General features: G+C 37.7%; 1 protein-coding gene across 1 annotated transcript in view; it reads right to left on the reverse strand.

Annotated features, from left to right (window-relative positions):
• Positions 1-25471, reverse strand: part of LOC134735317 (kinase suppressor of Ras 1-like) — a 56748-nt gene extending 31277 nt beyond the window's left edge. The window contains exon 1 of the mRNA XM_063629785.1: positions 25089-25471. Within this exon, the coding sequence (XP_063485855.1) occupies positions 25089-25286 (198 nt within the window). The 5' untranslated portion in view covers positions 25287-25471. The remainder of the gene's footprint in view (positions 1-25088) is intronic.
• Between the last annotated feature and the right edge of the window lie 1806 nt (positions 25472-27277).

Raw genomic sequence — 27277 nt, forward strand, 5'->3', positions numbered from 1 at the left:
TCGAAATAGCATAGAAAAATAAAACTACTGTAAGTATAAATGTAAAATTCCTTAAAAAATACTAACAAAACAAATCTAGAAACATACAAAAGAATTATACACTATGACACAGTGAAATTTATACTAGTAATCCCAGGTTGGTTTAACAGCCCCAAATCCATTAAGGTAATACATCTTATCCATAGAATAAGAAACAAGAATTACATGATCATCTCAATAGATTCAGAAAAGACTAAGAAAATCCAAATGCTTTAATGATTAAAAATAAAAATAAAAATAAAAACTCAATGAAACAGGAATAGAAGAGAACTTTGTACAACAGATACATGGCACCTGTGAAAAGCCAACAGCAAACATTCAACTTAATGGTGAAAGAAAGGATACTTTCCCGCTATGGTCAGAGATAAGAATAGGACATATAGTTTTATCTCTTCTAGTCAACATTGTACTAAAGATTTTATGCAGGGCAAATCAGGAAGTAAAGAAATAAGAGTCACCCATATTGAACAGGAAGAAAAAGAACTCTATTTGCAAATAACATATTCTGGTATATAGAATTTTTTTTTTTTTTTTTGAGACGGAGTCTCGCTCTGTCGCCCAGGCTGGAGTGCAGTGGCGCGATCTCGGCTCACTGCAAGCTCCGCCTCCCGGGTTCACGCCACTCACCTGCCTCAGCCTCTCCGAGTAGCTGGGACTACAGGCGCCCGCCACCATGCCCAGCTAATTTTTTTTTTTTTTTGTATTTTTAGTAGAGACGGGGTTTAACCGTGGTCTCGATCTCCTGACCTCGTGGTCTGCCTGCCTCGGCCTCCCAAAGTGCTGGAATTACAAGCGTGAGCCACCGTGCCTGGCCGTATATAGAAAATTTTAAGGAATCTACTGAACGATAGAACTAGTAAATTATTTCAGCAATATTACAACATACAAGATAAATATACAAAAATCAGTTGCACACATCTACAATGAAAACCCCAAAATGAAATTAAGAAAACACTTCAACTTATAATAGCATCAAAAAAAGAGATAAATAATTAATTTGGAAAATGTGATACAATATTTTACTCTGAAAATTAAAAATTATTGTTTAAAGAAGATCTAAATAATTAGCAAACATCTTACAGCCATGAATTGGAAGATTTAATATTGTAGTACTTCATAATTTGAACTACAGATTTGAGGAAATCCCTGCAAGTATCCCAACAGACTTCTGTCTAGAAATTGACAAGCTGATTCTAAAATACACATGGAACTGTAAGGGACTCCTAATAGCCAAAATAATCTTGAAAAAAGAAAACATATTAGGATAATTCACACCCCCGTGCTCCAAACCTTACTGCAAAGCATCAATAATGAAGACAACATGATACTGATGAAGGAAAAATATATAGACTGATGGAAGAGAACTGAGAGTCCATATATAAAACTATGTATCTACAGTCAGTGGATTCTTACAGTGGTGCCATGTGCAATTCAACGAGGAAGAGACAGTCTTTGAATAAACTTTGGGTCAACTACCTGCATGTGGATCACCACTTGCAAAATAATAAATTCAAACACTTACCCCAAAGCATACAAAAATATTAACTCGAATGAATTAAAGACATATATGTAAGAGCTAGGATGAAGCATATGGGAAAATCTTCAGGATTTTGGATCAAGCAAAGAAATAGCTATAACACCAAAAACATGAGCAACAAAATAAAAATTAGATATCTAAAATTTCTTTTTAAAAATTATTATTATTATTATACTTTAAGTTTTAGGGTACATGTGCACAATGTGCAGGTTTGTTACATATGTATCCATGTGCAATGTTGGTGTGCTGCACCCATTAACTCGTCATTTAGCATTAGGTGTATCTCCTAATGCTGTCCCTCCCCCCTCTCCCTACCCCACAACAGTCCCTGGAGTGTGATGTTTCCCTTCCTGTGTCCATGTGTTCTCATCGTTCAATTCCCACCTATGAGTGAGAACATGCGGTGTTTGGTTTTTTGTCCTTGCGATAGTTTACTGAGAATGATGGTTTCCAGTTTCATCCATGTCCCTACAAAGGACATGAACTCATCATTTTTTGTGGCTGCATAGTATTCCATGGTGTATATGTGCCACATTTTCTTAATCCAGTCTGTCGTTGTTGTATATTTGGGTTGGTTCCAAGTCTTTGCTATTGTGAATAGTGCCACAATAAACATACGTGTGCATGTGTCTTTATAACAGCATGATTTATAGTCCTTTGGGTATATACCCAGTAATGGGATGGCTGGGTCAAATGGTATTTCTAGTTCTAGATCCCTGAGGAATCGCCACACTCACTTCCACAATGGTTGAACTGGTTTACAGTCCCACCAACAGTGTAAAAGTGTTCCTATTTCTCCACATCCTCTCCAGCACCTGTTGTTTCCTGACTTTTTATTGATGGCCATTCTAACTGGTGTGAGATAGTATCTCATTGTGGTTTTGATTTGCATTTCTCTGATGGCCAGTGATGATGACCATTTTTTCATGTGATTTTTGGCTGCATAAATGTCTTCTTTTGAGAAGTGTCTGTTCATGTCCTTGGCCCACTTTTTGATGGGGTTGTTTGTTTTTTTCTTGTAAATTTGTTTGAGTTCATCGTAGATTCTGGATATTAGCCCTTTGTCAGATGAGTAGGTTGCAAAAATTTTCTCCCATTCTGTAGGTTGCCTGTTCACTCTGATGGTAGTTGCTTTTGCTGTGCAGAAGCTTTTTAGTTTAATTCGATCCCATTTGTCAATTTTGGCTTTTGTTGCCATTGCTTTTGGTGTTTTAGACATGAAGTCCTTGCCCATGCCTATGTCGTGAATGGTATTGCCTAGGTTTTCTTCTAGGGTTTTTATGGTTTTAGGTCAAACATGTAAGTCTTTAATCCATCTTGAATTAATTTTTGTCTAAGGTGTAAGGAAGGGATCCAGTTTCAGCTTTCTACATATGGCTAGCCAGTTTTCCCAGCACCATTTATTAAATAGGGAATCCTTTTCCCATTGCTTCTTTTTGTCAGGTTTGTCAAAGATCAGATAGTTGTAGATATGCGGCATTATTTCTGAGGGCTCTGTTCTGATCCATTGATGTATGTCTCTGTTGTGGTACCAGTACCATGCTGTTTTGGTTACTGTAGCCTTGTAGTATAGTTTGAAGTCAGGTAGCGTGATGCCTCCAGCTTTGTTCTTTTGGCTTAGGATTGACCTGGTGATGAAGGCTCCTTTTTGGTTCCATATGAACTTTAAAGTAGTTTTTTCCAATTCTGTGAAGAAAGTCATTGGTAGCTTGATGGGGATGGCATTGAATCTATAAACTACCTTGGGCAGTATGGCCATTTTCACAATATTGATTCTTCCAACCCATGAGCATGGAATGTTCTTCCATTTCTTTGTATCCTCTTTTATTTCATTGAGCAGTGGTTTGTAGTTCTCCTTGAAGAGGTCCTTCGCAACTCTTGTGAATTGGATTCCTAGGTATTTGATTCTCTTTGAAGCAATTGTGAATGGGAGTTCACTCATGATTCGGCTCTCTGTTTGTCTGTGATTGGTGTACAAGAATGCTTGTGATTTTTGTACATTGATTTCGTATCCTGAGACTTTGTTGAAGTTGCTTATCAGCTTAAGGAGATTTTGGGCTGAGACAATGGGGTTTTCTAGATATACAATCATATCACCTGCAAACAGAGACAATTTGACTTCCTCTTTTCCTAATTGAATATCCTTTATTTCCTTCTCCTGCCTGATTGCCCTGGCCAGAACTTCCAGGACTATGTTGAATAGGAGTGGTGAGAGAGGGCATCCCTGTCTTGTGCCAATTTTCAAAGGGAATGCTTCCAGTTTTTGCCCATTCAGTATGATATTGGCTGTGGGCTTGTCATAGATAGCTCTTATTATTTTGAGATATGTCCCATCGATACCTAATTTATTGAGAGCTTTTAGCATGAAGGTTGTTGAATTTTGTCAAAGGCCTTTTCTGCATCTATTGAGATAATCATGTGGTTTTTGTCTTTGGTTCTGTTTATATGCTGGATTACATTTATTGATTTGTGTCTGTTGAACCAGCCTTGCATCCCAGCGATGAAGCCCACGTGATCACGGTGGATAAGCTTTTTGATGTGCTGCTGGATTTGGTTTGCCAGTATTTTATTGAGGATTTTTGCATCAATGTTCATCAAGGATATTGGTCTGAAATTCTCTTTTTTGGTTGTGTCTCTGCCAGGCTTTGGTATCAGGATGATGCTGGCCTCATAAAATGTGTTAGGGAGGATTCCATCTTTTTCTATCGATTGGAATAGTTTCAGAAGGAATGGTACCAGTTCTTCCTTGTACCTCTGGTAGAATTCAGCTGTGAATCCATCAGGTCCTGGACTCTTTTTGGTTGGTAAGCTATTGATTATTGCAACAATTTCAGAGCCTGTTATTGGTCTATTCAGAGATTCAACTTCTTCCTGGTTTAGTCTTGGGAGGGTGTATTTGTCGAGGAATTTATCCATTTCTTCTAGATTTTCTAGTTTATTTATGTAGAGGTGTTTGTCGTATTCTCTGATGGTAGATTGTATTTCTGTGGGATCGGTGGTGATATCCCCTTTTTCATTTTGTATTGCATCTATTTGATTCTTCTCTCTTTTCTTCTTTATTAGTCTTGCTAGCAGTCTATCCATTTTGTTGATCTTTTCAAAAAACCAGCTCCTGGATTCATTAATTTTTTGAAGGGTTTTTTGTGTCTCTATTTCCTTCAGTTCTGCTCTGATTTTAGTTATTTCTTGCCTTCTGCTAGCTTTTGAATGTGTTTGCTCTTGCTTTTCTAGTTCTTGTAATTGTGATGTTAGGGTGTCAATTTTGGATCTTTCCTGCTTTCTCTTGTGGGCATTTAGTGCTATAAATTTCCCTCTACACACTGCTTTGAATGTGTCCCAGAGATTCTGGTATGTTGTGTCTTTGTTCTCATTGGTTTCAAAGAACATCTTTATTTCTGCCTTCATTTCGTTATGTACCCAGTAGTCATTCAGGAGCAGATTGTTCAGTTTCCATGTAGTTGAGCGGTTTTGAGTGAGTTTCTTAATCCTGAGTTCTAGTTTGATTGCACTGTGGTCTGAGAGACAGTTTGTTATAATTTCTGTTCCTTTACATTTGCTGAGGAGAGCTTTACTTCCAACTATGTGGTCAATTTTGGAATAGATGTGGTGTGGTGCTGAAGAAAATGTATATTCTGTTGATTTGGGGTGGAGAGTTCTGTAGATGTCTATTAGGTCTGCTTGGTGCAGAGCTGAGTTCAATTCCTGGGTATCCTTGTTAAGTTTCTGTCTCATTGATCTGTCTAATGTTGACAGTGGGGTGTTAAAATCTCCCATTATTATTGTGTGGGAGTTTAAGTCCCTTTGTAGGTCACTCAGGCCTTGCTTTATGAATCTGGGTGCTCCTGTGTTGGGTGCATATATATTTAGGATAGTTAGCTCTTCTTGTTGAATTGATCCCTTTACCATTAGGTAATGACCTTCTTTGTCTCTTTTGATCTTTGTTGGTTTAAAGTCTATTTTATCAGAGACTATGATTGCAATCCCTGTCTTTTTTTGTTTTCCATTTGCTTGGTAGATCTTCCTCCATCCCTTTATTTTGAGTCTATGTGTGTCTCTGCATGTGAAGTGAATACAGCACACTGATGGGTCTTGACTCCTTATCCAATTTGCCAGTCTGTGTCTTTTAATTGGAGCATTTAGCCCATTTACATTTAAAGTTAATATTGTTATGTGTGAATTTGATCCTGTCATTATGATGTTAGTTGGTTATTTTGCGCGTTAGTTGATGCAGTTTCTTCCTAGCCTCGATGGTCTTTACAATTTGGCATGTTTCTGCAGTGGCTGGTACCGGTTGTTCCTTTCCATGTTTAGTGCTTCCTTCAGGAGCTCTTTTAGGGCAGGCCTGGTGGTGACAAAATCACTCAGCATTTGCTTGTCTGTAAAGGATTTTATTTCTTCTTCACTTATGAAGCTTAGTTTGGCTGGATATGAGATCCTGGGTTGAAAATTCTTTTCTTTAAGAATGTTGAATATCGGCCCCCACTCTCTTCTGGCTTGTTGAGTTTCTGCTGAGAGATCAGCTGTTAGTCTGGTGGGCTTCCCTTTGTGGGTAACCTGACCTTTCTCTCTGGCCATCCTTAACATTTTTTCCTTCATTTCAACTTTGGTGAATCTGACAATTATGTGTCTTGGAGTTGCTCTTCTCGAGGAGTATCTTTGTGGCATTCTCTGTATTTCCTGAATCTGAATGTTGGCCTGCCTCTTTGTTCATTTCTTTTTATTCTTTTTTCTCTAAACTTCCCTTCTCACTTCATTTCATTCATTTCACCTTCCATCACTGATACTCTTTCTTCCAGTTGATCGCATCAGCTACCGAGGCTTCTGCAATCTTCACATAGTTCTCGAAACTTGGCTTTCAGCTCCATCAGCTCTTTTAAGCCCTTCTCTGCATTAGTTATCTTAGTTAAACATTTATCTATCTTTTTTCAAAGTTTTTAACTTCTTTGCCATTGGTTTGAATTTCCTCCCATAGCTCGGAGTAGTTTGATTTTCTGAAGCCTTCTTCTCTCAACTCGTCAAAGTCATTCTCCGTCCAGCTTTGTTCTGTTGCTGGTGAGGAACTGCGTTCCTTTGGAGGAGGAGTGGTGCTCTGCTTTTTAGAGTTTCCAGTTTTTCTGCTCTGTTTTCTCCCCATCTTTGTAGGTTTTTCTACTTTTGGTCTTTGATGATGGTGATGTACAGATTGGTTTTTGGTGTGGGTGTCCTTTCTGTTTGTTAGTTTTCCTTCTAACAGAGAGGACCCTCAGCTGCAGGTCCGTTGGAGTTTGCTAGAGGTCCACTTCAGACCCTGTTTGCCTGGGTTTCAACAGCGGTGGCTGCAGAACAGTGGATTTTCGTGAGGCTGCAAATTCAGCTGTCTCATCCTTCCTCTGGAAGTTCTGTCTCAGAGGAGTACCTGGCCGAGTGAGGTGTCAGTCTGTCCCTACTGGGGGGTGCCTCCCAGTTAGGCTGCTCTGGGGTCAGGGACCCACTTTAGGAGGCAGTCTACCCGTTCTCACATCTCCAGCTGCATGCTGGGGGAACCACTACTCTCTTCAAAGCTGTCAGACAGGGACATTTAAGTCTGCAGAGGTTCCTGCTGTCTTTTTGTTTGTCTATGCCCTGCACCCAGACGTTTAGCCTACAGAGGCAGGCAGGCCCCCTTGAGCTGTGGTGGGCTCCACCAGTTCGAGCTTCCTGGCTGCTTTGGTTACCTAAGCAAGCCTGGGCAATGGCGGGTGCCCCTCCCCCAGCCTCGCTGCTGCCTTGCAGTTTGATTTCAGCTTGCTGTGCCAGCAATCAGTGAGACTCCATGGGCATAGCACCCTCCGAGTCAGGTGCGGGATACAATCTCCTGGTGTGCTGTTTTCCAAGCCCGTTGGAGCAGCGCAATATTATGGTGGGAGTGACCTGATTTTCCAGGTGCCGTCTGTTACCCTTTTCTTTGACTAGGAAAGGGAATTCCCTGACCCCTTGCTCTTGCCTAGTGAGGCAATGCCTCACCCTGCTTCAGCTTGTGCACGGTGCTGCACTGCACCAACTGTCCTGAACCCACTGTTTGGCATGCCCTAGTGAGATGCACCCGGTACCTCAGATGGAAATGCAGAAATCAGCCATCTTCTGCATTGCGCACGCTGGGAGCTGTAGATCAGAGCTGTTCCTATTCTGCCATCTTGGCTATACCCCAGATATTTAAAATTTCTTAAAAATTAAAGACATTGGTGTTTCAAAGGATGACCAAGCAAGTCAAAAGACAGCTCAAAAATTGTGAGAAGATATTCGAATAACACGTATCTATATGTCTGTATATATCTGTATCTTGAATATAGAAAAATTGTTTTAACTCAGTAACAAATATCCCAACTCAAAACTGATAAATGATAGGAATAGATATGTTTCCCAAGAAGATACATAAATGGTCAATAATCCCGTAAAAAGATACTCAATAGCATTACTCATCAGACATCTAAAAATCAAAACCACAGTTAGATACTCAATGGCTAGAACTGGCCACTTTCGAAAATAGTTTGATAGCTTCTAAATATATTAAACGTAGAATTGTCATATGACCTAGAAGTTTATTCCTAGGTATACCCCCAGATTTTTGGAAAGAGCTGTTCAAACACAAATTCTACACAAGTATTTTTAGCAGCAGTATTTAAAATAGCCAAAGGATGAACACAACTCAAATGTCAATAAAAATATTATTGGATAAACAAAATGTTATATCCATGAAATTGAATGTTATACAGGTATAAAAAGAAATAAAGTAGCAATACATATATGAACCTTGATAACATTATGCCAACTGAAAGAAGCCAGGCACAAAAGGCCACCTATTATAGGATTGTATTTACATGAAAATAGAACAGGAAAATCTATAGAGACAGAAAACAGATTTGTGTTGCTTAGGATTGAGTAGGGGATGGGTGCATAGGAGGTTAACAGCTAAAGAAGGTGGGGTTTCTTTTTGAAGTGATGAAAATGCTCTAAAATTCATTGTGATGATGGCTCCACTTATCTGTGCATATACTAAAAGCCATTGATTTGTATACATTAATGTGTGCACTCTACGCTATGTAAATTTTAACCCAATAAATCCTTTCAAAAATACACAGAAGAGTAAGGGGTTTTGGAGTGTTGCAGCTGGGAGGCAGTTTGAAATACTGAATAGGTCTCATTGAGAATGTGAGGTTTGAGTAAAGAATTGAGGAAGTTGAATGAGCTGATCAATGGATATATGGAGGGCTATCTTTCCAAGCCAAGAAATTAACTAGAGTCTTGGTCATAAGGCAGCAGCATATTGGCATGTCCAGAGGACAATGAGGTGGCCAGAACCACTGGTAAGATCAAAGGTGAAGATATGAAAGAATTTTGGCAGTTAACATGGGGCAGATCATGATGGGCTTGCAGACCATTGTAAGAATTGCGGCTTTTAGTGTAAATGAAATTGGGAGACAAATCGTTATCCCATTATCAATATTTTAATAAATTGGATCCATGAGCCAAATCCAATAAGATTAAATTAATTAGTAGTAATATGCAAATTTGTATTAAAATTACAAGAATTACTTGCACATTTCAGAACAGGAGAGTCATGATTGTTCATCAGCAATAATAAACATTATTAATTTTAATTGTGATCAGCTAATTGAGATTAATTGCAATACATCATGCTTTATAATGTGACTGTGAAAAGGAAAATATGATTGTAATCTTATACTACATCTATCAATGTTTTTGATTCATAAGACTATAGAGTAATCCCCTAGTTTTCAAAGCCAACTTATGAGGCAGTGACATCTTATGCAAGTTTGCTGCTTTCTGCCACAGTGGTCCTTGGTCAGCTGGCACAAATTGTTTTACAAACACCACTAGGTCTACAAAAAGTCTGGATCGCAATGAACAGACACATTTTCATCCCTTCAGAAATACCTATCAATTACTTCCAATACAGAATGAAAAATTGACAAAGGAAATACGTTGATTGTAAAAATGCCAGTTAGCTTGCATCTACGTGAAAGAAAAATGCCATTTTTATTACATTAGGTCATTGTTTTACATGAGTTTTGGTATAGCACAATGTTGAACCAAGGGCAAAGAGAGATGAATTAATTAAGTCTTAAGGTATTAAGAATTTAAAAGAAAAGGAAGGTCGTCTTTGAAGGTTAGTGACATAGCATTCATCTTCTGTTGTCACTTTTTCCGTCGTTCCCTGTATGCCTGATGGACAGCTTTCAGTCAAGTTCAGAGAACAGCATGCAAAGATTAGCTACCAATTAATCTTTATGAAGTGAGCTTAATTTCTAGCCAGATTGAGCTTACGTTTCAGCAGGAAGCATTTTTGGGAAATATTTATGTTAGAGTTTGCCCTTCTTGACAAGGTGAGACACAAATGTCTACTTTATAGGCATGAATTAAGATGGGAAGATATTTGGGGGAAACATTTACTCGAATGCTAAATAGTAAAGGTACACAAAGGGCAAATTATACTAGATTTCTTTCCCACTTGTTTTCTGTGTCTCATGCAATTCACCTTGATTCCCTTCAGTTTCTGTTTAATGTAGAAAGTGGCATTTTCATTATTTTAAGCTTCTAGCACAATGAAAGAATTTCTCTTTTTCATGAACCGGATCATAAATGAAAGGTAGGAAGAGTGTCCTATATCATATTTATTGTTCAACAAAACACTGCTCCACGGCTTAAATTCAGTTTAAAACAGAGAATTTATTGAACATCTAACACATACATAAAAGGCAGTAAAGACAAATGAGAAGAGGGCAGGATATTGAAGTATACAGACTTTAATGCAGAGTTTTGTATCTTAGTAAGTTACTCCACCTTACAGAGGCTCAATTTCCCCTGATTTAGGAAGGCGATGCTAATGGGTATTGCATAGGTGTAAGTCTAAAAATTTTATATTTAAGATAACCCCACAAGCCTGCTATAAGGTAGAAAATAAATAGATGTAACATTAATAAGTAGTTTATTACATTTGTATGCTACCTGCAAACTAGAGGAAGCAAGAAACACAGCCACTATGCTTGATTAGCATTATATTCTAATTTGGAATATAAATCGAAAAGAGAAAAATAGAAAGCTATGCATAAACACATGCATTAAAATGAATTTTATGTTGACTCTTTCATGAAAATGTTCCTAAGGTGTTTTATTTTTTTATTGTGGTAAAATACACGTAACATAAAATTTACTCTGTTAACCATTTTAAGTGTACAGTTCAGCGGTACTAAATATAGTCATAGCATTGTGCAGCCATCCCTACCATCCATCTCCATAACCCGTTTCATCTTGTAAAACTGAAACTCTATACCCATTAAACAATACTTCCCCATTTCTTCCTCCCCCCAGCTTCTGGCAACCATCATTGTACTATCTCTATGATTCTGTCCACTTGAAATCCCTTATACAAATGGAATTATACTGTATTTGTCCTTCACCGACTAACTTATTTCACTTGGCATAATATCCTCAAGTTTCATCCAAGTTGCAACATATATCAGAATATTTCCCTCCTGTTTAAGGCTGAATAATATTCCCTTGTATGTATATATCGTATTTTGCTTATCCATTCATCTGTTGTTGGACACTGCAATTGCTTCTACGTTTTAGCTATTGCCAATAATGCTGCTGCAAACATGGATGTGCAAATATTTTTTCAAGACTCTGCTTTCAATTCTTTTGCTATCCTGAGATGTGGTACTGCTGGATCACACGGCAATGCCATTTAGATTTTTTGAGGAACTACCATACTCTTTTCCACAGCAAACAGCGTTTGGCATTCCCTCCAATACTGCAAAAGGAATCCCCACATCCTTGCCTGTGGACTTTATTCACAAGTCCCGTGGCTCTCTCTACATCCCAGCCACCATGTGTTATTTCCTGTTTATATATATGACATCAAAGGTGCAGGAAGTAATGAACTAAATTGGAAGGATAAACATGTAGAAAAATAGAGGTAAATACTGACAACATAAAACCATAAGAATAATAATTTTGGATGATCTATCTATTATATACCTATTTATCTAACATCTATCTTTTCCTCCATCTGTAATTAAAATATATTACAGTTAGAGAACAGAGAAGAAAGTAGGAATACATGAATTTAAAGTTTCAATTATTCTTAGATTGTCTCACAGCATCATTATATGAAAGAAAATGTATAGGTCAATATCTGTTAACTATAAATGTAACATTCTTAAAGCATTCAAATACATTAATTACAGCGTGAATAATATATTACAATCCATTCAAGTTTATTTTATTCCAGGAACAGAAAAATACAAATTTCATTTGCAATTAAAAAAACAGAAATCGATACATATGATTGATGTATATACACATTTGATGTATTTTTAAATATACATTTTTTAAAAATAGAAATTTTTCTAGGACAAATGCTTATCATAAAATATCACTGAAAATAGTGTTATTAGCTAATACCTTCCTAATAACTGTGGTAATACATAAGAAACCAAAATTAAAATTTCAGATAAACTTTAGAAACTAAAAATTTTAAAAATATTATTCTGTTCTCCATATGTTCATATTTAGTCATATTATTTCTTGTTTTCATTCTTCTTCAGTGTTGCTCTACCTAATTATACAATTCCAATTTTTGATTTCTGTTCTTGTTACTCAAAATTGTATACATTTTCTCATGCTCTTAATTTAGTTATGCTAATTTTGTGTACTCTTGGAATTTTCACATTTGTGTTCACTCTCTTTTGAGTTCCCATATTATCAAATAAGCTTTTTTCCCTCTTTCTGATTTGAAGTTTCATCTTCTCATAATTATTTTGTCCACTCAGTTTCTTTTCCTTCTCAGTTAAGTGCCTCTCGTCTGGCTTCTTTTCATTTCTAAGGTTTCCTTTCATCTTAAGCCAGTCTTTTATTTATATTTTGATTCTGTTTTGTGGAGGACATGCTTCCCTGAATTTTATGGAAGAGGCTAAAAGGTTTGTTCAAGTTTTTACGTGATACATTGGATTAAATTATCTAATGTACACACTCATAATTTAAGTCTAGGGGTGACTGTCTACTCTTGATTTTGTATAGTATTATTTTTCTTAACATCCAAGTCCATCTTCATCTATTTGTATATGATCAATAAAAATATATTTGTCCAGAACCTTGCTTTGGTGGAGTTACTTCTTTCTAAGTAGTAGAGGTAGCAGTTGAGACAGGAGCTGGGCTCTGGGTCAGTTTATAGGGCTGGGCGACATTCCTCCTTTTGGTCTGTGTGAGTGAATGAATGCAGTTCTTGCTGTCTCGCTCCTCTCCTTAACACACTGAGCCATTGCAGCAGATAAGAAGGAATAATCTTGATCTGCCATTCAGGTGGAAGGCATGTTGTCTCCAACCACACCCATAGGTTGTACTCACACCCGGCCAGAAGGTATCCTGTCAATGATATGCAGATGTATCTATCTATCTCTACATCTACTTTGGTTTATGCTCTCTGGTTTCCCGTAAATTCTCTCCTTAAAGTGAATATCAAAAGAGAGCTTGGTGATGGCAGTGTTATAAAATCCTCAAAATGCAGCACCCACACCCAGAGGAATTTGTAGATTCTGGGATCCTAAGTCAGATACCAAACTATATAAAAGGGGAATTGGTCGTTGAGGATTGCTAGGCTCTTTGTTGAGCATATTTGCTCTTTTCATGACTTTGAAATTATTTTAAATATCTAACCTTTTTCTCAGTGTGCTGCAAGATGATTTGATTTTAATGCATAAGCACTAATTCTCCCCTAAGATTTGTACAACATATTTGCTCTGACAAGCCATAGCCAGCAACTCACTTCACAGCAATTTATAGCATTTCCACGATAAGTTGAATTATTTTTTACTAGACTCTCTTTGCCTTAATAAAAATATGAAGAAGCAACATACTTGTTCTAATTAGGTTCAAAAGTTGGCAATCTCTCTTCTGGAAAGAATAATAAAACTTTTCAGCGGCCTAATATGCATCTATAGACACACACACACACACACACACACACGCAAGCACTATTCATAATATTTAAAGCACATTCTGTTCTATGACTTCATTTGTCTAGCACAAAACAAAACGATCTCAGTATATGTCAAGTACCAATTTTTTTGTATGGCCAACTATAGATATTTTATTTTTTAAAGATTAGAGTGTTCCTGAAGCTGTTTATATTTCTTTGTCAATGAACTAAACATTGGCAGATATGTAGGGTTTTCCACATAAGACCATTATTAACATCAAAATAGAAAGCTAGTGGTAGAAATAATGATTGGGAACACAGAATCTCTACTCAACATTCTAGTTCTGCCATACCATAACTTTTTGATCTCAGGAAATATCTCTCCATGCTGTCATCTCTATGTATAGTTCTGTCATTTTTCAATAAGAGCTTGTTGCTTGATTCTGAAGTACTAGTTACTATAACCATTGTTTTGAGCTTCATGTAAATCAAGAACACATGGACTCCACTTGCAAAACATTGAAAATGTAGTTAGGGATTGGGGGCATAAAGCAGCATTTTAAAATGTGTAAAGACAATGAGTAAGCAATAAAGTGTCCAATTTTTTAGGGGAAAGATGCATACATTAGGAAAAGGCAGGATTAGTTAACAGAGAATTTGAATGATAACTGGCCAATTGATGTCTTTTAAAATTGCAAGTAATACAAATGAAGTTTGCTTTTTTTAAGAGAAAAGGAGTTATTTAGAATGGGTCAACCCATGGGGAAGCAATGTAGTTAGAGACAATGCCCAAAACCATGTGAGCAAATGCTCTATAGAGCGCACCCCTGCAATGCTGCCATTGTGAGGCCAAGTCTCTCCTTGTCTTGGTACTGAACCCTCCATTCTGCCTCCATCATTGCCACTGCAGCTGGCCACAAAATGATCCCTCAACCACCACTTCCCAGGAACAAAGAAAGAATTCTGTCCTTCCGTGCTCTCAGATCAATTTCCAACATCAGGCGAGCCTTTGATGGGCACTATCCAGTTCCCATATCCATGAAATAGATGCAGTAAAAACATAGAAATTGCCTATGTGTTTCCCAATAAGACACATATGGAAGCCTTTTTTCCCACCACAGGAAGGGGTTTGCACGACGGGTGTTCAAAGGAACAATATTCCTTGTAAACCATACTTTGCCCATATGAGGAAAAGAAATAAGAATTATATAGTAAATAGACATGGAAACTCATCCAGGGTTGGCTGATGAGAAGCTGGTTAGCAAGTGGGTCTGCCTTCAGTTAGGACAAGGTCTAGGCTTCCCACGGGTTCTCTCCACAGCAGGAGGGATGCAAACTTCCCTTTCCTCCCCTGCACCTACCCTCAAATGGCCCAGAGGTCTTCAGGTGCTAGAATTTCTCAATTAATGCTGCACAAAATAACAGACAGCCTTGACTGTCACAGTCTGTTCTCATGAAGCTAGTCTCTGCTCACTGCATAAAACAGGAGAGTAAGAACAAGCCTGTTTAACGCTACACTAGCTCAAACATGTTTCTGTCTGTAGGATGCCAAGAACCTGGGAACCTGTGCATCTGCTGCTTTCCCTTCTCGGATTCTAGCCCAGACAAAAGATGCAAGGGGCATTTCTTCAGAGGCCTTGAGCTTCACTACACAATGACCCAGGCTCTACATGCACCCTCTTTATATATTTCTACCTTGAAAAAAAATTTTATATGATATTAATAATATATATTTTTATATAATAAACACATATGCTTATTTTATATATAGATATACATATACATAGATAAAGATCTCTAGTCAGCCTTTTTTAAGGCTGGGCTGATTGCGGTGCCTCAAAAGTATAATCCCAGCGCTTTGGGAGGCCAAGGTGGCCAGATCTCTTGAGTCCAGGAGTTGGAGATCAGCCAGGGCAACATGGTGAAACCCCATCTTTACAAAAATTAGCTAGTATGGTGTCATGCACCTGCAGTCCCTGCTACCCAGGAGGCTGAGGTGGGAGAATCGCTTGAGCACAGTATGTGAAGGCTTCAGTGAGCTCTGATCACATGACTGCCTCCATCTTGGGTGACAAAGTGAGACCCTCTCTCAAAAAAAAATAAAAATAAAAATAAGAAGGCCACCACCATACTCACAGATATGTGTGTCAGGTATATTTGCAGCTATCTTTCTTATATTCTATTTGGTAAAAAAAAAAAAAATTGCAAAGAACTCTTTTCATTCTAGATTTTTGTATTAATTAGACATTTGAAGTTTATAGCAGAAGAGCTATAATCATGTTTGGTATGTGTACTCTATAGACCAGATAGTGCAAACAGATATCAATGCTTTTTAAAAGTATATAAGGTTATTGGAAATATTTTAAACTACCTATAGGTATATATGTATGTAATTGAACTATCAAATGCAAGTAAGATTATTTCCTTAGTGTGTGAAATCCACTCAATTTATTAAAATAGTTTCTAATAACTATTACAATAATATTTCTTAATTAGCTAACATAAGAGGAGTTTTAAGACATTTATTTATATGTAGTTACTAGATTCAAACTCAGTTCCACTATTTTCAGAAATCATACTCTGAGACAAGTCCTTTTTTGATCTAACTATGTTTCTGCCTATATTAAAAGACAGATATGTCAATTTTGCTAATCATGCTGTTCCAAACCTCTACATCCTGATTATTTTTCTGTTTGTTCTACCAGTCATTCAGAGACTTACTTATATTCAAATTTCTCTCTAGGTTTACAATTTGTGTATGTCTTCTTGTGGTTTTGCCTATTTTTGCTGTATATAATTTAAGACATTTTATTGACATATATCATACATGGAGAAAAGTACAATGATTAAATATGGACAGCTTGATTAATGAAACACATTTATTTGCTTATAACCATATATGAAAATAGAACATTACTAAAAATAGTGATACTTCTCCTGCCCTTTTCCAAACACTAACCCTCATCCTCAATAGTAACAGATTTTTTTTATCATAGAGTAATTTGGTCTATTTTCAATTTTTTATTAAATAAATCAGAGCATATACTCTAAGTCTGTGTTTATTTCATTGTTGTTATTTTGCTTATAGTATTTATCTGCTAATGGACATGGTAGATTAAAGACGGCTACATACACATTTTTTAATTAATAGATTTTTTGAGCACTTTGTGGCTCATGCCTCTAATCCCATCACCTTGGGAGGCTGAGGTGCATGAATCATGAGGTCAGGAGATCAAGACCATCCTGGCCAACGTGGTAAAACCCCTTCTCTACTAAAATATAAAAAATTAGCTGGTCATGGTGGCATGCTCCTGTAATCCCAATTACGGGGAGGCTGAGGCAGGGGAATTGCTTGAACGTGGGGGGTAGTTGTTGCAGTGAGTAGAGATCACGCCACTGCACTCCAGCTTGGGTGACAGAGCAAGACTCTGTCTCAAAAAAAAAAAAAAAAAAAAATGAGGAAATACTACACGAAAAAGCAGAATTAAAGCAAGTGAGTATATATTTAAAAATGCAAAAGCTCACTTTTTCAGAAGAATATTAAAATATTAAATCTAACAAATATCTAGTCTACCTAGGTAGACTGACGGAGAAAAATACAGAAAATGCACAAAAAACCAATTACCTGGAATGCAAAGGATAGAAAACTTCAGCACTTGTAGATTTTAAATAAGCAATGACTTTGAGTTCAACCATGATGGGGTGTATTGAAAAGAATCTCTCAGAAAAAAAGAAAAGGAAAACGGTTATAAAGCTATGTACAAAATATTAAGCACTACTGAAGTCTTCCAATTCTACCAGTTATGGAGTTATTGGTCTTGGACTAACTCTCCTGAAAAGAAACAAAACAAAGCAAAACAAAAACAACCCCTAAAAACCTGGATAAAATAGCCTAACGTGGGCACTGGCAATGCAACCAAGCAGGTAGGACGTGGGTGCTACATTCTCTTTGTCAGAATACGAAGCATTCATACACTCTTCTCACCCTCACTCTCACCTTTTAATCTTAGATCTACTATTAAATGTATTCAACATTACTATCAATCCTTTGGTCCAAATTTCTTCACTCACATTTTGCTTGATGCACTTGGATAGACTGTTCAAGAAAGTGTGAGTAGTGAATTCCTCAAACTCTTGCATATTTAAAATTACATTTTTGAACCTTGATGCTGGAAGTGTAGCTTGGGTAACGGGTGGGCTTTAAGCCAATTTTGGCATGCAAGGGGTTGAGTTTATTAGGCATCAGCACCTCTGAAAATCGTGGGGATGCAGGCTTAATTTCAACACTATTCTAAATACTTGAAAGGTATTATATAATTCTTTAATAAACTCCTGTGTCTACAAATGGTTCAGATTAACTCAATATCCATGATTAAACATCTATAAAATCAAGGCACTGTTATTTACTGGAGACTTGCTGGCTATTCTATGAGAGGAGGTATTGTTATTGTAATCTCATCCTCTCATAAAAGCGTATCATATTACTCATAACCAGCCCTTCATAATCTATTCCTATTTTGGTATTTTAAAATACGGTATCTTTGAAACCTTTGAATTCAAAGAGGGAATCTGAATAGTTTTAAAAATGTCAGTGAAATGCCATTTCTTCATGCTTCGACAACTAAAAATTGACTAAAGTGCTTCTCTTCAAACTTTCTGGAACATTTTTTATCCAAATTCTAAGAACAATCACAACAGGTTTTAACCACAAATGTGAGAATATTCTAAATGTTAGGGTGGAAAATTATTTTAAATAATTTTATAGTAATTTTGTTCATCATGGTGACAGTGTGCTAAATGTTTTTAAGTCAAATATTACTGTAGACATTTAAGTCAAGATTCTAAGAAGCTGTTCTAAAGTCCAAAAATTAGGTTCATATACAATGATATTATATATATATCTTCGCATATAAAATTAATGTATGTGAGCCATGTTTCAAATAGTTGAGAAATTATTATATCAAAGATTCTTGATTATATAAAATGCCAATTACTTATAGGCACACATGCTTTAAATAATTGCAAAGGCAGTTGTTGTTGATTCTACTCTTGCTACTGGCATTTATATGGACATAATATTATGGTCTGAAGAATATTTAGGCAAATTTATCCCTCATATGATCAGAAGAACAATGCAAGATAGTTTATATCTGAAAGGAAAAACATCTTTATACAGTTCTGAAAGCCTAAATCATTAACAACTTGGATAATAATTAGCATAAAAATATACAAACATGCCCTCTTCCTAGCAGTAAGTACACACTGACAACAGAATCAAAGCATGTGGCTATGTGCATGTTTCTATTTCAAGACGCAGAGCACTCTATTCGTCTTCTCTGCCCTTTCTAGATGGCACAATTCCTCATGAATCTAAGTGCAGTCATAGGGTGGATTACGGTGACCTGCCATTTGTATATGACTGATCTCTATTTTGGAAGTAATTAAAGTAAAAATATATTTGTAAAAGATAATTTCAAATTTCAGTGCAAACTAGCATGGTTTCACCCTTTTTCTTTGTAACATTTTTTTCTAAGGTTGGAAAAGTAAGGTAGGCTTTAGTACGATTTTTAATCATAAGTTTTCAAAGTGAGATGCAAAATGGTGGCGCCAACATATTTCAAGTCTGCTACATTTTGAATATACATATTGGAGAAAAGATCTTCTCATCATCTTTCTCTTACAGGAAAGGAAATAACATGTACAGCTGACCCTTAAGCAACACGTAGGTTGGGGTGCTGGGACCCTTGCACAATAGAAAATGCACTATAACTTTGATTCCCCCAAAACTTAACTACTAATAGCCTACTGTAAGCCTTACAGATAACACAAGCAGTCAATTAACACATACTTAATATGTTACATGTCTTACATACTGCATTCTTAACAAGCATGCCAGAGAAAATAAAAAGAAAATCATAAGGAAAATATATTTACTAGTTATTAAATGGAAGTAGATGATCAAACAGGTCTACATCCTCATCCTTTTCATGGGCAGGGTGTGGAGAAGGATGTAGAATTGTTGGTTTTGCTAAGTGGACCTGCAAAGTTCAAAACCCTGTGGTGCAAAGGCCAACTGCATACCCATTGAATAGCAATTTATTTTAAGAAATTAACCTCACTAAAATACTCTTAGAAGGATGCCAAGAAAAAAATGAATAAATATTTTTGGTTTATCTATTTCATCATTTCATTTCATTTCATTTCCTCATTTCATTTCATTTCATCCTTTCATTTCATCATTTCATTTCATCATTTCATTTCATCATTTCATTTCATCATTTCATCTCATCATTTCATCTCAACATTTCATTTTATTTCATCATTTCACTTCATCTCATCATTTCATCATTTCGTCTCATGATTTCTTTTCATCTCATCATTTCATTTCATCTTTTCATCTCGTCACTTCATTTCATCATTTCATCTTTTCATCTGATTTCATTTCATCATTTCATCAATTCATCATTTCATTTCATTTACTTCATCATTTTATCATTTCATTTCATCATTTCCTTTCATCATTTCATCATTCACTTCATCATTTCGTTTCATCATTTCATATCATTTCATCATTTAATTTCATCATTTCCTCATTTCATTTTATTTCCTCATTTCAACATTTCATTTCCTTTCAACCTTTCATCATTTACCATTTCATCTCATCATTTAATCCTTTTATCTCATTATTTCATTTCATCATTTCATCTCATGATTTCATTTCATCTCATCATTACATTTCATCTCTTCATTTCATCATTTCATTTCATCTTTTCATCTCATCATTTCATTTCATTTCATCATTTCATTTCATCATTTCAATTCTTCATTTCATCATTTCATTTCATCATTTCATCTCATCATTGCATTTCATCATTTCATTTCATTATTTCATCATTTCATTTCATCATTTCATCTCAACATTTCATTTCATTTCATCATTTCACTTCAACTCGTAATTGCATCATTTTCTCTCATGATTTCATTTCATCTCATCATTTCATTTCATGTCATTTCATCTTTTCATTTCGTTATTTCATTTCATTTCATCTTTTCATCTCATTTCATCATTTCACTTAATCAATTCATCATTTCATTTAATTTATTTCATCATTTCTCTTCATTTCACCATTTCATTTCATCATTTCATATCATTTCATCTTTTCATTTCATCATTTCATATCATTTCATCTTTTCATTTCATCATTTCATTTCATCATTTCACTTCATCATTTCATTTCATCCTTTCATCATTTCATCTCATTTCATCCTTTCATTTCATTATTTCATCTCATAATTTCATTTCATCATTTCATTTCATTTCATCATTTCACTTCATCTCATCATTTTGTCATTTCATCTCATAATTTCATCTCATCATTTCATTTCATCTCATCATTTCATTTCATCTTTTCATCTCGTCATTTCATTTCATCATTTCATCTTTTCATCTCGCCATTTCTTTTCATCTTTTCATTTAATCAATTCATCATTTTGTCATTTCATTTCATTATTCCATCATTTCATCATTTGACTTCATTTCATTTCATTTCATCATTTCATATCATTTCTTCATTTCATCATTTCATTTTTTCAATTCATTTCATTTTATTTCATTTTATCATTTCATATCATTTCTTCATTTCATCATTTCATTTCATTTCATTATTTCACTTCATCATTTCATTTCCTCATTTCATTTCACCATTTCATTTCATCGTTCCATTTCATCATTCCATTTCATCATTTCATTTCATTTCATCATCATTTCATTTAATCTCATCATTTCATGCTTTCATTTCATTATTTCATCATTTCATCTCATGATTTCATCCATCATTTCTTTTCATCATTTCACTTCTCATCATTTCATCATTTCATCTCATGATTTCATTTCATCTCATCATTCCATCTCATTATTTCATTTCATGTCATCAATTCATCTTTTCATCTCGTCATTTCATTTTTTCATTTCATTTCATCTTTTCATCTTGTCATTCATTTCATTTCATCATTTCATTTCATCAATTCACATTTCATTCCATTTATTTCATCATTTCACTTCATCATTTCATTCCAACATTTCACGTCAATTATTCATTTCATTTCACCATTTCATCATTCCATTTCATCATTTCATTTCATCATTTCATCTCATCATTTCATTTCATCATTTCACTTCATCTCATCATTTCATCGTTTCATCTCATGATTTCATTTCATCACATCATTTCATTTCGTCTCATGATTTCATTTCATCTTTTCATTTCGTTATTTCATTTAATCATTTCATTTTATCTTTTCGTCCAGTCAGTTCATTTCATTTCATCAATTCATTTCATCAATTCGTCATTTCATCATTTCATTTCATTATTTCATAATATCTCTTCATTTCATCATTTCATATCATTTCTTCATTTCATCATTTCATCTTTTCATTTCATTTCATCATTTCATTTCATTTCCTCATTTCACTTCGTCATTTCATTTCATGATTTCATTTCATTTAATCATTTCATTTAATCATTTCATTTCATCATTCCATTTCATCATTTCATCATTTAATTTCATCATTTCATTTCATCTCATCATTTCATTTCATCATTCCATTTCATTTCATCATTTCATTTCATTTCACCATTTCATTTCATCTCATCATTTCATTTCATCATTTCATTTCATTTCATCACTTCATTTCTTCATTTCATCAATTCATTTCATCATTTAATTTCATTTCGTCATTTCATTTAATTTCGTCATTTAATTTCATTTCAGTGACACATGTATTTAAGCGCTAATGTGATGCCCTGGAGACACCCTATTTCCCTTTGTAAAACACCTCCTTCAACAAAAGGCAACCTCTCATGGCTGGCTAAGTCTACAGGGATACCAGCCTCTCTTCAACCACCCAATTTTATTTGGAACCTCAAACAGCACCTCAGTTTCATAAAAACCTAAAACATAAACACAACACTTGGTTGTAATTGAGCCAACAGTTTCTTGTCTCTTTCTCTAATCAAGGCTTAAGGCTGTGTCTCCCCAACTACGTTCAGTGGAAGAAAAGATTCCCTGGACAAAAAAGTTTGAGAACTGTTGTTGCAGGACTTTTCAGAACCTTAAAACACAAATCCTCATCCGCAGGGATCTTCAGGAGGGAGATGGCTGATGCAGCACAACTTTCTTTCACAGGAGCATCTCGCAGAATACAGTATGAGATACAGAAAGGCTGCACTGAGTCTTTTTAAGGGCCCGGGCCTTGGTGGGGGTAGGGTAGGAGCTCTCCAGATAGCATCTAATGAGTAGGAACATGCGGGTTGCTTTTTATTTTCCTTATTGGCAAAACTGTGCGTGCACCATGAATGAAGCTGGTCTCCCTTATCCATATCAAAACTAAATCCAAATTAATTGGCTAAATTGGGACTCAACACCTCCAGGAGCCACGTTGAAGAAAGCCCCACCACACTTTAAAGTAGCTTACTTCATCATATTTGCGGAAAGCAAAACGCTTATGACCAGTATGCTGCTAATACAAGTCTACAGATAAGGCTGTATGAAAAATTATTTTTCCCAATCATAGCTGGCACAGTCCACATTTTTGCATTACACTTCCCCCCCTTTTTAAATTTTAAACACAGGTCTTTCTCTCTTCTTTGTTTAAATTTTAATTTAAGTATACAAGAGGGATTCTCAGTACGTTGCCCAGCCTGGTCTTGAACTCCTGAGCTCAAGCGACACATCCGTTTCCGCCTCCCAAAGTGCTGGGATTACAGGCCTGAGACACTGTGCCCGGCCTTAAACACAAATCTTAATTCATTCTTACAATTATCCTGAGGTTAGAAAAATGGAAGGGGAAGAAAAATGGCAAGCAGGTAGGCTGACTTCAGCTTCATTATTTGGAAGGACAGTTTGCTTGGTTGAAACACACTACTGCCCACAAAGGCCAAGACAACAGAAAAATTCAGACTTATATAAATAGATTTTATATGTGACAGCAGTTTGAATGGAGACTTTTTCAATGCAAATGACAAACAGCGTTGTTGAGAATAAATGACAATGAATTTTTTTATCTCAACAACTGCCCTGAGAGTACGTCTCTACATCTCTAACTGCATTCTGGAATCAGGGAGAAAGCCAAAACGGACGACAAGACACTAGACCAGCCGTGTCCAACCCTTTGACTACAAGGACTTTTCCGCCTATCTGTGGTGGTGAGTATCATGAAAATTATGCAGAAACCTTTTTTTTTTTTTTAAGCTCATCAGCTATCGTTAGCATTAGTGTATTTTATGTGTGGCCCAGGAGCATTCTTCTTCCAATGTGGCCCTGAGAAGCCAAAAGACTGGACAGCTGTGTACTAGGTCAAAAGACTACTCCTTCTGGAAGCAATTGTAAAGAATTTCTGACATTGTCTTGACATGAAAACCAATGGATAGTGGGACAGAATGCAAAATCTTCAAGAATTTTTCTTGTTGGTTTTTTTTTTTTTTTGAGTCAAGGTCTTGCTCTGTGGCCCAGGCTGGAGTACATTGGTGAGATCACAGCTCAGTGCAGGCTCAAGTGCTCCTCCCGCCTCAGCCACAGTAGCAGCTGGGACTACAGATGCGCACAACCACCCCTGGCTAATATTTTATTTTTTGTAGAGATGGGGTCTCACTATATTGTCCAGGTTGGTCTCAAACTCCTTGACTCAAGGGATCCAGGACAGGATAACAGGTGTGAGCCACCACACCTGGCCATGTGCATGAACTTTTAAGACAAACACAAGGCCCCACAAAAGTTAAGGTTTTCCCACCTAATTTCCAGGGGATCTTTTGGTGCAGGGATGAGAAACCCTTAAAAGTACACAGACAACTCCAAAGATTCAAGACAGTTCATTCGGGCTGGGCCAGCCCACTGGGCAGACTGACCTTCAAGAAAGGCCCACCCGTGACATACACCAGATGGCTCTCCAAGAATCTCTCCAGTCCTCAGGGTCCCTAAGGTACTGGACAAAGCTAGGAGAGCAAACCCATTTGCTTCTTCCTGCAGGAAACCCCTTGAGGTCAAGACCCCACAATCAGATGAGGATGCAGTGGCTCACCCTCAGTCAACAGGCCACATTCAAGGTGGTACAATGTCTTAACCAAGGGTGTGGGCCTCCAGGTATGAATCCCACCTCAGTGCTCCTTTAATAACCACTCTTTGTTAATTCTCCTTAACAGGGGTTCCTGGCAAGTCAGTTCTCTCTCAGGCCTTCCGTTTCCTCACCTACAAGATGAGAGGGCTGGACCAGATGGAAATTCGGGGGGTAAGGGGATGATGGCGCGCAACCCACCCCGCCCAAGGGCCCCTGGAGCCTCCATCCAAGTTCCTACCACGCACCTGCCCCACAAATCATGCCCAAGGTGAGGGCTGGTCCCGGGTCCTCCAGCTGCCTCATCAGCGAGTGCAGGAGGTGGGGGAAGCCTCCAAGGGGGCGACGCGGGCTCAAGGATGCAACTGGGCCAGGAGTGAACTGGGGCCAGGAGGGAGGTGTCCTGGCCGCTCGTGGAACCCAGCCCGGGTCCCCGACCCCCTTACCTCCATGGTCTGTATCTCCTGCTGGCTGAGGTTGTTGGACACAGCGCACTTGGTGCGCAGCTCGAGCAGGGTGCCCATGGAGATGCCGACGAGCTTCTGGAGCTGCCCGCAGTACTGCAGCGCCCGGCTGGCCAGGGCCCCTGCGCCTCCCTCCGCGGATGCGGCATCACCGCCGCCACCGCCCTCCTTCTCTCCCATCGCCGTGGCGCGCAGCGCCGCTCTACGCAGGCAGCAGTGGCGGAGGCAGGGAGCCCGGGGCGCGGGCGCCTAGGGGAGGAACGGGGGAGCCGGGAGAGCTGGAGCAGGAGCGCCCCTCGGCGCTGCCCGAGCCAGGACGCCGGCAGAGTTGGCAGCGGAGTCTGCCGCTCCCGCCCTCAGAGCCGCGGCGGCGGGGGGCAAAAAGCCGGGAAAAGCGGCGGCGGCGGGGGACAAAAAGCAGCGGCGGTGGGGGACAAAAAGCCGCGGCGGCGGGGGGCAAAAAGCCGGGAAAAGCGGCGGCCGCGGGGGCAGGGGGCAAAAAGGCGCGAAAAGCGGCGGGGGCCGGGACAAAAAACCGCCGCGGCGGGGGGCAAAAAGCCAGGAAAGGCCGCGGCGGCTGGGGGCAAAAGCCGGGAAAAGCGGCGGCGGCGGGGAGCAAAAATCCGCGGCGAGGGGCAGCAAAAAGCCACGAAAAGGGGCGGCGGCGGGGGCAAAAAGGGGCGGCGGCGGGGTGCAAAAAGCCGGGGACGCGGGGGCAAAGAGCCGTAGAGGCGGGGGAAAAAAGCTGTGGCGGCAAAAACCCGCGGCGGCGGCGGGGGCAAAAAGCCACGGTGACGGTGATATTTGGTTTTACTTGCTTTTTGTTAGGAAAAGAATGCTTCAGCTCTTAATTTAAAATTATGTTTCTCCCTCCTAGGATGAGTAAACTTAGAATTCTTAGCATTCTCTGACATATCCAAGTTTTTGTTAATATGAATTTGGGGAAAAAGCATACTTAATTAGCTAAGACTTCTTATTCTAGGCTTGACCCTGTGTTGGACATCTTTTGAATTTGTAGTTGCATAGGCTGCTCTCTGGCACTGGTTAGTGATCTGGAAGCTATATTAACATTAGGGGAGGTCGTGTATGAGCATTAGAGGTATCCTTGCAAGGAAAGACTTGTCTTATCTCAATACGTCTTTTTTCTTTGCACACAAGAAAGTCAATGTTTGAGGCTTCTAAAATCTTCCTGTTTCCAAGTTGCAGAGTACCATTGATTCCTAAACAAAGATCTAATTTTTGATTCAGAGACGTGGCAAGGTGGAGAATCACCATTATAATTTAACAATCTTCAAGATAAAATTCTCTCTCTGATATTTAGATTTTGCCCAATTATTAGGATACTTGGGTGTTTCGTTAAGAATGGAAGACTCTAGTCTCTTGAGCAGAGACTATAAAGGCCTCAGATGATCATTTATAACTTTATGCTCTTTTCTTTAACATCTTCAACACATTTGGAAGCAGCCAATATTCCCCAGAGTTGTTGTGTTTTTTAAACCAAATGCATGGTTCAGTGGTGGAAAACTGGGCTGATCCAAAGTGTATTCAGTAAACACTTCACTTCAGGTGACCTGTTTCATATTAAATAATCTCTAGATCCTGTCTTCAAAACTAACTAGATGGGATAACCTACCCTAGATTTTCACCTTTTAGGGTCTGTTAGCTGCAGTCACTTTTGAGAAAATGATTGCAATGAAAGGATAGGGTTGTAGATGGGGAAAATGTTTTGACTAATTTAAGCATAGTGGTATTTAACATGAGAATTTAAGTTAGACACATTTGAAAGTTATAATGGAGTCTCTTGGCTGAGCTTTAAAAAAAATAGCGTTTAGGCTAAAAAGGGAACGGCTACCTCTCCTAAAATCAGAAAGCTGTTACAGTAATTCTCCATTCTCTAGAATTATCAGGAAGCACCTTTGTGATGATTTAATTTTGCTCTTGGGAGTGTGAGCCTGTGTAGTCGTGGAACCATCAATTAGAATGATGGCTTTCTGATCGCAAAGTCATTCGTTCTGAAAACAATATTTTTCATAAATTTCATAAGTGAGAAATTTTGATCTTGCCTTTCCCAAGTAACTCTCTTAATAAGAGGCATCAGCATGCTTCAGTGACAGCTGTCACCTTCCAGTGCTGAGAATCATCTTTGAGTTCTCCATTTCCCTCCCTACACT

This window comes from Symphalangus syndactylus, chromosome 20 (genome assembly GCF_028878055.3).
Source record: "Symphalangus syndactylus isolate Jambi chromosome 20, NHGRI_mSymSyn1-v2.1_pri, whole genome shotgun sequence".
Taxonomy (NCBI): Eukaryota; Metazoa; Chordata; class Mammalia; order Primates; family Hylobatidae; genus Symphalangus; species Symphalangus syndactylus.